Here is an 11,319-nt window from a genome sequence, read left to right on the forward strand (position 1 = left end):
TTACACAGCGTAGGGGAGCAGTTGGTGGGTGTAATGGCTAGCTACTGGAAGATGGGGAATCTGTGTGGAGGAGGTCCAGTCCTGATCCAAGCAGGCTTGGAGATCCCAGCCCCGAGTCCTGCACACCTGGATTCCTCTGCCAGTTCCTTCCTGTGTGAGGCTCATCCAACCGTGTGAAGAGTGGTATTAAGCATGGCTGTGGCTGGCTCCAGAGGTCTTCTGCTGCCAGGAATCTGCTCAGGGTGGGGAGGGAAACTCAACCCACTCCACTCCAAGGGGCCCTGGTAGGACAGCCAAGCGTGGGGGCATTTAAATTTTTAATTAAATTTAAAAACTACATATCCACAACAGGCCTATCAAATATAACTTTCTGAGTCAGAAGAGAATGGGTTTTATACAGTAGATGATCAATATTTGTCTACCCAGGTAGATTATAATTCAGATCTGAATACAGAGCTTCGGAGACAGGCATCAGTTTAAGAAATTTATAGAAATTTGTCTACACAATGTGTTTTCAGGCAGCTGCTACAGCATAACTCTCAGACTAACATCAGCAGAAAACATCACATAGAACATAAAGTAGCAGCTGATAAGGTATATCTGGTATCAGGTGTTACATTAGACTGCTAATCATTAAAGGGGCAGTTGTTAAAGAGCTAGCTATTCTGCTTATGTCATTAATATACACGAATTCACAAAATTAGTTTCATTCATCATCATGCAAACCCAGCCTATATTGACTGTAGCACTGTAGCACTCTCCTCCCATTGTTTATTGATTTGCTCTAGCGGGCACCAGTAAAGTCTCACAACAAATTGTGAAACTTGTTGTTACTGTTTTTGGCATATCGAATACATTATGGGTAGCTTGCCAGGCTTTGTTGTGCGGACGAGATACTCTTGGTAGCTAGCCGGGCTCTCCGAGAGGGGTGGAGGAATCGAACCTGGGTTGACTGCATGCAAGGCAAACGTCTTACATGCTGTGCTATCGCTCCAGCCCCTGTATTGACTAAGAAGCCAATATTATGGAAAAGCAATAAGTCATGATCTTCTTTAACCTTACAAGCTTCCTATTATATAGAAGAATAGGATATAAAAAGTGATAGAATGGAATATTATAGACCCTATCATTATGCTACCTGAGAAATTTTAAAAAATTGTTTTTATAAACCAAAAATGTTTTATAAAACTGAAAAATATGCTATACACATTTAGCAAAAGTTATACCAAAATCAAAATAACCTCTATGACTACTAAATATAGTAGTCATATTGACCCTTGTCATTATTATATCTATTACTTGTAATGATGATATGCGAAAAAGATATGTATATATAGTACCACTTTAATGAAGATTAAGAAATATAAAACACTGAGACACAGACTTGAAGGATACACGAATATGTATTTAAAGAATTTTTGACTATGATCATCAAAAAAGTCCAGTATTGGGATTACCTCGAGGAAGAAGAAAGAAATATCTACCACTGTAGAAAGAAAACAGATTTCTTCTACAATATTGACAATCTTCCAGATTAAAAAAATGCATATTCATGAGTTGTATGCATATATTATTGAACATTAACAAAATACAGAATAACATGTAAAACAAAAAAATTTAAATTCCTATTTTTGTGTGAAACAAACTCTTAAAACCATAGATATGTATTTGATATTCTTTACATGAGTTATGTAAAATAGTATATTTTCGCTCCAGCTTCATATCATAAAAATACTAAAACTCTATACACACTTATAAGAATGGAAAAAAATCAGTATAATAATAAGCAAAGAATAACATCAAAATATGTTTACAACTTGAATTGGTACACATTTTTATCTTCAAGAATTTGTTTTAGTCATGTAACCCAATGAATGCTCATTGATGGGGTCTCTAAACATGATATCCTCTTACTTACAAAAACTCAACACAGAAACCCACAACACTGATAGAAGTCAATTTATTTATTTTTCGGTTTTGGTAGGCCAAACCCATATGTACTTAGGGCTTATTCCTGGTTTTGTGTTGAGGAATTCACTCCTGGTGGGCTTTAGGACCATAAAATGTGCTCGCTATCAAACGCAGGGCAGACAAGTGCAAGACAATGGAAATAAATTTAAAGAAAAAAAAAGAACAGTGCAGCTTCAGAAAAGTGGTTGTCTAGACAAACTAATGGACAATAATTTTTCAAATCAGTATATTGGCACCAGAGATTTTTCTGAATACTAGTCAAATTGCTTTCTTAATCAGGATGAAATTAATTTTCAACTACATATATTTTTACTTTTACAAAGAAAAATGTTTTCTGTTTTTCTTCTAAATATCTATTCCTATTACTTGAGAAAAATACAAGTACAAGGTGAACAGTACTTCATTTTTACTTACAAAGGGGCAAAAAAGCTATGTCTTTTAAACACCCTGTAGAATATCTGTACTGACTCTTACTTCAAAGGAAAATGTGTTCTGACATTTTTTTAACTTTGTATAATTAGACATCTCAAATAATCCATTTAAAATGACTAATCTTCAGATCCTAGAATGGCCTATTTGTGGGAATGAATAAGTAACCAAGATTACCCATGAGAATGACGCATTCAGAACTAATCAATAGTTTGCTTTTTACACCAGAGTTTTTCAATTGCATTTTTCATCTCTGAATTTCTCAAGGTGTATATTAAAGGATTCAGCAAAGGAGTTATCACAGTAAACACCACTTCTACGGGTTTATCAATGGGATAGGTAGCAACGGGCCTAACATACATGAAAATACAAGGAACAAAAAACAGGACTACCACCATGATGTGGGAACTACAAGTAGACAGGGCCTTGCGCCTGCCTTCCTGACTGTGAGTCTTAAGGGAATTGAGGATGACACCATAGGAAATTAGAAGAAGGGTAAAGACGACCATACAGATGGCTCCACCATTGGCAACTACAAGAAGGCCAATAAAGAAGGTATCGATGCAGGCAAGTTTGAGTACCGGGTACATGTCACACATAAAGTGGTCGATGACATTGGGTCCACAAAAGGGGAGATCATACAAAAGGACAATTTGTACTATGGAGTGCATAAATCCTCCAACCCAAGACACCACCAAGAGCAGGATGCAAACTCTCTGATTCATGATGGTCATATAGTGGAGTGGCTTGCAGATGGCCACATAGCGATCATATGCCATCATCAACAGAAGGAAGACCTCCGCACCTCCAGAAAAATGTGCTACGAACATCTGGCCCATGCATGCTGGAAAAGAAATAGACTTTTTTTCACGAAGCAAATCTGCGATCAATTTAGGTGAAATAGCAGTGGAATACACAGCATCCAGGAGCGACAAGTAGGCAAGGAAGAAGTACATGGGGGAGTTCAGAGCAGAGCTGGCAAAAATCGTCAGTACAATGAGCAGGTTGCCCACCATTGTCACAACATAGATGAGTAAAAACATCACAAATAATGCTTTTTGCACATTGGGATCCTCAGTGAGGCCCAGGAGGACAAATTCAGTAACATTGTTTCTGTGTCCCATTTATTCTTCCAGAAGACCATTTCATGGAGAAATAGATCAGTCAGGAGAAATTGACCTGCAATGACATTGTGAATATAGCTGTTGTATTATATTTATATATATATATATATAATTCATTACATTATAATGAATTACATAATAACATATTATATTATGTATAACTATGGGCTGGAGTGATAGCACAGCAGGTAGGGCCTTTGCCTTGCACGCAGTTAACCCAGGTTCGATAACTCCGCCCCTCTAGGAGAGTCCAACAAGCTGCTGAAAGTATCTCACCTGCACTCCAAACCCTGACAAGCTCTCTGTGACATATTTGATATGCCAAAAACAGTAACAACAAGTCTCACAATTTGTTGTGAGACTTTACTGGTGTCTGCTCAAGCAAATCGATGAACAATGGGAAGACAGTACAGTACAGTGCAGTGCAGTGTATAATTACATTATGTATAATTTTTTATAATTATAATATATAATTATATAATTTTTATATATTATATTTATATATATAACTTACATAATTATAATCGAGCTGGAGCGATAGCACAACAGGTAGGGCATTTGCCTTGTACGCGTCCAACTTGGGTTCAATTCCTCCGTCCCTCTCAGAGAGCCTGGCAAGCTACCAAGTGTATCCTGCCTGCAAGGCAGAGCCTGGCAAGCTCCCAGTGGCATATTTATATGCTAAAAGCAGTAACAACAAGTCTCACAATGGAGACGTTACTGGTGCCTACTGGAGCAAATCAATGAACAATGGGAGGACAGTATTATATATATTATAATCACAATATAATAATATATAATATAATATATATTATGTTTCTAATATAATTATATATATTATAATTATAGTATAATAATATAACATACATTATATTATAAAATACTATAAAACCCAGCTCCCGGAAGAGAACAGTGCAGAGTCTCCTGCCCCCGTACCAGGCTGTCCTCACCAGGGCCCCTTGGAGGGAGGTGGGTTGAGTTTCACTCCCCCCATCCCGAGCAGAGCCCCAGCAGCTGAGGATCTCCGAAGCCATCCACGGCCATGCTGGGACCATTCTACACACGTCCAGACAAGCCTTATGCATGAAAGAACTGGCAGAGGAACCCAGGCATGCGGGTCCTGGGGTTGAGATCTCCAAGCCTGCTCGGATTGGGACTAGGACTTCTCCACCCAGACCCCCCATCTACCAGTAGGTAGGCGTCACACCCACCAGCTGCCAGCAGCGCCAGGTTGGTCCCATCAATAGCCAAGACGCAGAGACTATAAAACCCAGCTCCCGGAAGCAGGAGGCCTCATTCGCGGCAACGTGACATCTTATTGTTTCATTTTTCCATTGGAGAACCTGGCAGGCTACTAAAAGTATCCTGCCCGCACGGCAGAGTCTAGCAAATTTCCTGTGTCGTACTCAATATGCCAAATACCAGTAACAATGATGAGTCTAATTCTCCTAACCCTGAAAGAGCATTGCAATGGTTCTTTTAAAATCTCAGGGCTGGGAAGAAGGAGACGTTACTGGTGCCTGCTCGAGGCAATCGACAAGCAACAGGAAGACTGTGATCGTGATATTATAATGGAGCTCATTTTATCATTTCATCTACAGAAATTTACCCTCAATAAACATTTAGCAAGTATCTACTGAGTTCTTCAGAGAGTCATTACATAATGGCCATACTAATCCTATTTCTCCTGAAATGATTTTATGGTAATAACAAATAAGAGGTTATAACTCTAAACCTTTTACTTAGAGAAGAAATAAACAGCCATTCATACAATTTATTAGGTCCCTACAAAACTTACTGACACACAAGTTAGAGATGATAAACAAGGAAAGGATTCCTGTTCTGCAAAAGCTTGATCCCTGAGATGATAAGGATCACAGAACAAACTGTCATAGAATCAGTCCACAGAACTGGTATTATTTATCTTGAGAAATTTTATAATGTTCTATGTAGGGCCAAAAATACTATCTTTCTTGGAACAAATTATTAACTAACTTATCAGATTATTTTAGACGTACAGTTATTTAGGAATATCATTAAATTTTAACAAACTTCAAGTCCTAAAGAATAGCTAAGAAATTAATTGTTTATTACATTATCTACATAGCAATTCTCTTGTAGGACTCTCTTTGTCAGGTTTTCACAAGTTTAAATTCTTCTCAGGTAATATTTGAATATCCCACAACTCATACTGATATACCAGCAATCTTTTTAGTAAATATTTTTGAGCCCAGATGAAGTCACTCCTGAAGAATGTAAATTACTGAACTAGCAGCTAGTTTTTTGCAAAAACTTTTTTTTAATATTTGCAAAACTTTTTAATCTCACCAGGTAATTAGTAAAAAACAGATATCACAAAGTTGAGTATATGGACCTTGGTTTTATTTATAAACTTTTAGGTTCTATACTATAAAGGAAGTGTATCAAGGATAAAGTCCAAATACAGTGTAAGAAGCTGTGTGGTTAATTCATTTTTAATGTGTAATTATAAGTCAACTTTGATTTGAAAATTGAAAGGCAAAGTGATTGATTTATAAGATTAGTATCCTTTCCAGCCCAACTCTGATTTATACCACCCTTCATTATTCTATTCTACTGACATTTGTTTTTTATACTTTTATAATTAAAGAAAAGATTCCAAGCTTATCACAGTTATTTAAAAAATATTCCCCAAAGGTAAATGTGGTTGGTTCATTATTGAAAAAAAATGAATACAGATTTCCCATTCACTGTAAATCTCTTAAATTCCACAATACCCTTGGAGAAAGAGCTGAGTAGACTTTAGGTTGTATTGCCTCTTTGAAATCCTGGCTTTACCATATATTTTCTCAGTAACCGCAAGTAATTCAATGAACCATCTCTACCTCACACTTATCATTTGATACATGCTCAGGACAATAGTGCCAGTTGTTCTATTGTTCTTTCATTATGAACAACGAACCTATAAAACCACTTGAAACCTGACAAAAAATTAATAAATAATAGCAATGATTAATGTTCATTCTGAAAGGGTTACTATGAATAGCAGAAAAAATCATCTAGATCTTTGTGAATTTTTCAAGAATTATAGATATATTCCTAGATTTTAAAAAAAAGGATAGCATGCTTAAGACTCATGAATCTTTTCTTAGTCAAAGGATAATATTTAGAAATCATGTATTTTATATATAAGTGATATTTACCTATGATGATGAGAAATAGAACAATATAAAACTGGGAGATAAAAAATGACAGATCAAATAAGAAGGTGAAATTGTTTATAAAAATTAATATCCACAGATATAAAATCTGCATTCAATCTCTGGCACTCATATGATGTCCTGAGCAACTCCAGGAGTTGTCCCTGAATGCAGAGCAAGGAATAAACCCTGAAAACTGCTGAGTGTAACCCTCAAAATAAACAGAAATCCTCACAAACATTTTCTCCTGTACAGATGTGCTCAAAGTCCAATCATCTTAGGTTTCTATGTGTGAAGACAATTTGAGAGACAATAGCATATCAACTCAGTGCATACTCAACAAAGAAAAAGTGTATTACAAAAATAAAATCATGCTTTTTCTCGAAAACTCTACATCTAATGCTAAGAGCAAAATTCAGCAAGAGAAAAGAATCACAAATTTAGGTACAAGCCTAAGTGATTAGATCATTCAAAGCTCAGCAAATTATAGAAATACTAACCCTCAGTTTAAATAATTTGGGTCTATCTACATCAATTTGGTAAGGAAGATGTGCAAAAAGGCCAAGCAATTTTTTAAAAGTCCAGCTATGACCAGTATTCTCCACATATCATTCAGACTTCTGCTGACATTTGATTCGGGATTCTTTTTGAAGGCAGAGCTATAGCTTAATAGAAACACACCTGACGAAGAATCTAAAGGTGCAAGGTAGATTAAATCTAATCATTTAGTTCACCCCTTACTTTTCAGAGCATTTAATGACAAAACTCTGACGAATCATCAAAGTTGACTTTCACCAGGATAAATCTTAGATTAGTGATTTGGAATACAGGTAAAATTAGACTTCTAAAGCAGCCTCTAGAACTCAATATGACTGATTTAAATGTATAAAAGTCCAAAGACTGGGCCAGTGTGTAAGTCATTTGCTTTGACCGGGCCAGTGTGTAAGGTAGCTGACCCAAGTTCAGTTCCTGGCATCCCATATGGTCTACTGGGCACTGTCAGGAGTAACCCCTGAACACACATCTAGAAGTAACTAACCCGTGAGCATTGCAGGGTGTGGCCCCATCTCAAAAAAACCCCAAAAAACTTAACACAATATTATTTGACTTTCAAAAAAATTACAAAATGAATAGCAATTTTATGAAAATATTTTAACGTCAGTTTTTTAGAACATATTATTTATAAGAGATAAATTAATTTTTTACAATAACAAAAGCAGCCTTAGTAGTACTTTAAAATTATATGTTTATCTTTCTCTAAGAGATAGTAATAAGTCACTTTCTAATGTGGAGCTTATTATAAATGCATGCAAAATGAGTGATGTGATTAATTTTAAAGTTTCTCACATGAAAGATCATATCAAACTCATAGAAAGTGACAAATCAAATATTATGTTACTATTTGGTTGAGATTATATTAGATTTAATTCTCTAACTTAAAAGCAACATAATATTAAGATATCATTGAATATATATATATACACTGATGCAGATTAAAACCATTAGGCTATTTCTAGTGCATTCCATTTCTCTCATTCAGCAAAGTGGACAATTAACATCACCATATTCTACTATTATATCCAAAAGCATTGTGTATATTTTGATTAACAGTATATTCCTTGGTAGTTTCATTTTCTCCCTTCAGACATCCTCCAATAATTAGTTACATTAAATGCATTCATAAATTTTTAATTAGTATCCATGTAAACTATTTTAATCCTTAATTAGATGTTTATTTCCTTGGTCTCTAAAATCAGTTATTCTTCCACTGAGGTAACTGTAGTGTGTGTGTGTGTGTGTGTCTTTCTGTCTGTCTGTCTGTCTGTCTGTGGAACACAAAATAATATGTGACAGATGGATTAACCAGAAATAGTTTATAGTGGCCATGCTTTCCATAATTCCACACAAGGCCCATCGCAGTCTTTCAAGAAAAAGTAGATGAATCCTATGTCAGTGCCTACATTAGTCTTTTATATACATAGCATAAATTTAACATTCACAGATAGTTGAATATTCTCACCTGCTAAGAAAATTTCCTCAAAGAAAATCAAAGTTTTGCATAAGTATATAATACTACATGACTACATTAAACTACATAAATCAAAGTTTTAAATGATTACATAACACAATTAGTGGTACTTACTTGATCACGTTCATTAACACAATTAGTGGAACTTATTTGATCAAGTTCATTATTAACAAATATATGAAATAAACAGTTTTAAATATTGAAATGACTAATTTGAATGTATACTTTTTCAGTCACAAATGGTAAGGCAAACCCCAACGATTTTACCTTGAATTTAGAATAGTATTGGTGTCTTTGGTTACCAGTTTCTCTCATACCTACTGGGACAATTGCAAAGGATTTATGTCCCTGGAATATTAAACACTGAGCTTTCTTACAGTTGGTTGTGGTATATTTAGCCTTTAGTCATTCAAACAGTTACTCCCTAAAGCCATTTCCTCCCTAATTAAAAACAAGCTTCTATCTCTCTTGCCAGCTTCATTTCATGTAAGTCAGAATGTCCAAAATAGACACACAGTGAAATAAATACAATAAATGAACAACTGGAGATTAAATGCCAATAGAGTTTAGTAGGTACTAACCTAGGCAGAAGTGTAGATTTTCAAAAATCCTCTGGGCCAGTCTATCTTGAACATGGATACAGTGGCCTTCTACTGAATGTATAAATCCTCCTATTTATACATGTGTAAATAGCCTCTAGATAGATAAGTAGACAATCTCTTTAACAAAATAATAATTTAGTATAATATTATAATTTAATATAATTATAATTTAGTATAATATTTGAAAATGCAAATGACATACACTTTTTAGACAATTTTCCCTATGAAAGTTCCTAATAGGAAAAAAATGTTCAGGTCTTGCCAAATGTAGTGAACCATATATACATATAGACATATATAATAGATATATGTCTATATGCATATATATGTATGTATATATATGTATGTGTATATATACGTATGTATATATCACTTGTATCACTTGTCGTCCTGTTGTTCATTGATTTGCTTGAGCAAGCACCAGTAACTTCTCCATTCATCACTGTCACGTTGTTACTCATCCTTCTCGGTGCTGCCATGTTGGAGTCTCTTTCAGGGTCAGGGGAAGGAGACCCATTATTGTTACTTTGTGTATGTATGTATGTATATATACATATGTATATATATTTATATATAAAATATAGAGAAAGGCATAATTAAAAATATAAAAAGTGACTGATAATTTAGAATTTTTACATTAGGAAATTCTGATATAATATTTATGGGATACTATATATTATATAATATTTATGTTGATTAATATTTATACCAAGGAAATGCAAACTATAAGATTATCTTATCTAACACAATATCTAACAGAGTAGTTCCTTATAGTAACTCAGAGGTTTCTAAACTTATTTGGATACCACACCCTTTGCAGAAAATAATTCACTGGCACTCTGAAAGTATACCTTGTTTAATTGAACAGGAAAGTACAACTCCTTTTCCTAATTGTACCAGAGGCACCGACCAATTTCACCTGCCAATCCTGATGGAGGTAGGGGACAAGTATCAGTTTCCAGGATGTATTTAACCCATAAATACAAGTTTTAAAAACGTCTCTATTTCTTCCAACTTCTATCATGTGGAAGTCAAAATTCAAATATATATCTGATAAAACTCCATCTATAAAACTGGAGACATAGTATAGCAGTAAGGCACTTACCTTGCAAACAATTGACCCAGGTTTGATACCTGGCACCACATGTTCCCATGAACATTGCCAAGAATGATCCCTGAGCATAGAGCCAGGAATTAACATTGAACACAACCAGGTATGGGAAGTAAGGCAAGGAGGAAGAGAGAAAAGAAGAGGAAGGATGGAAGGGAAGAAGGGAGAAAATAAGAAAGGGAGGAAGGAAAGAAGGGAGGAAGGGAATGAGGTTGGACACCTAATTGGTTTTTATGGTAAAGGTAAAGGTAAAGGCCCTCCCGTTGATCGTCGATTTGCTCGAGCGGGCCCAGTAACGTCTCCATTGGAGACTTTGTTGTTACTGTGTCTGGCATATCGAATACTCTCGGTGGCTTGCCGGGCTCTCCGAGAGGGGCGGAGGAATCGAACTCGGGTCGGCCATGTTGGCCGCGTGTAAGGCGAACGCCCTACCCGCTGTGCTATCGCTCTAGCCTAGGACTTTTGTCCAGCTTTAACTGAATTTCTTGTTTTTCTATTCTTGAGTTGTTAAATTCTTTATACATTTTGGGTATCAGTCCCTTGTCAAATACATCACGTATATAATTTATATATATAATATATAATATTTATATATATCATATTATGTGTATTCCAGTTTGTATGCTATCTTTCTTCTAGCAGTGGCGTTATTTTGCTTTTTGAGAACATTTAACTTGATTTAATACCATTTATTTATTCTTGCTTTTGTTTGCCATTGCTTACATTACAAACATTAGAAATAACATGTACTTGAAGAAGGAGCACTGTTGATCAAAATATAAATTGATGCATTCTCTCTGGTAAATGGTATAGGGGCTTTTTTAAAATAAAAGTAGGAATTCCATATTATCCTATATAATTATCTAAAAACAAG

At 35.2% G+C, this 11,319-nt stretch overlaps 1 protein-coding gene across 1 annotated transcript; it reads right to left on the bottom strand.

Moving 5' to 3' along the window:
- Positions 1-2,600: 2,600 nt before the first annotated feature.
- LOC130043008 (olfactory receptor 4A16-like) lies at positions 2,601-3,524 on the bottom strand. Its single transcript, XM_056135317.1, has one exon. The coding sequence runs from the start codon at positions 3,522-3,524 to the stop codon at positions 2,601-2,603; it is 924 nt and encodes a 307-aa protein (XP_055991292.1).
- Positions 3,525-11,319: the final 7,795 nt, after the last annotated feature.

The sequence above is a fragment of the Sorex fumeus genome, unplaced genomic scaffold (genome assembly GCF_029834395.1).
Source record: "Sorex fumeus unplaced genomic scaffold, SorFum_2.1 ptg000007l, whole genome shotgun sequence".
NCBI lineage: Eukaryota > Metazoa > Chordata > Mammalia > Eulipotyphla > Soricidae > Sorex > Sorex fumeus.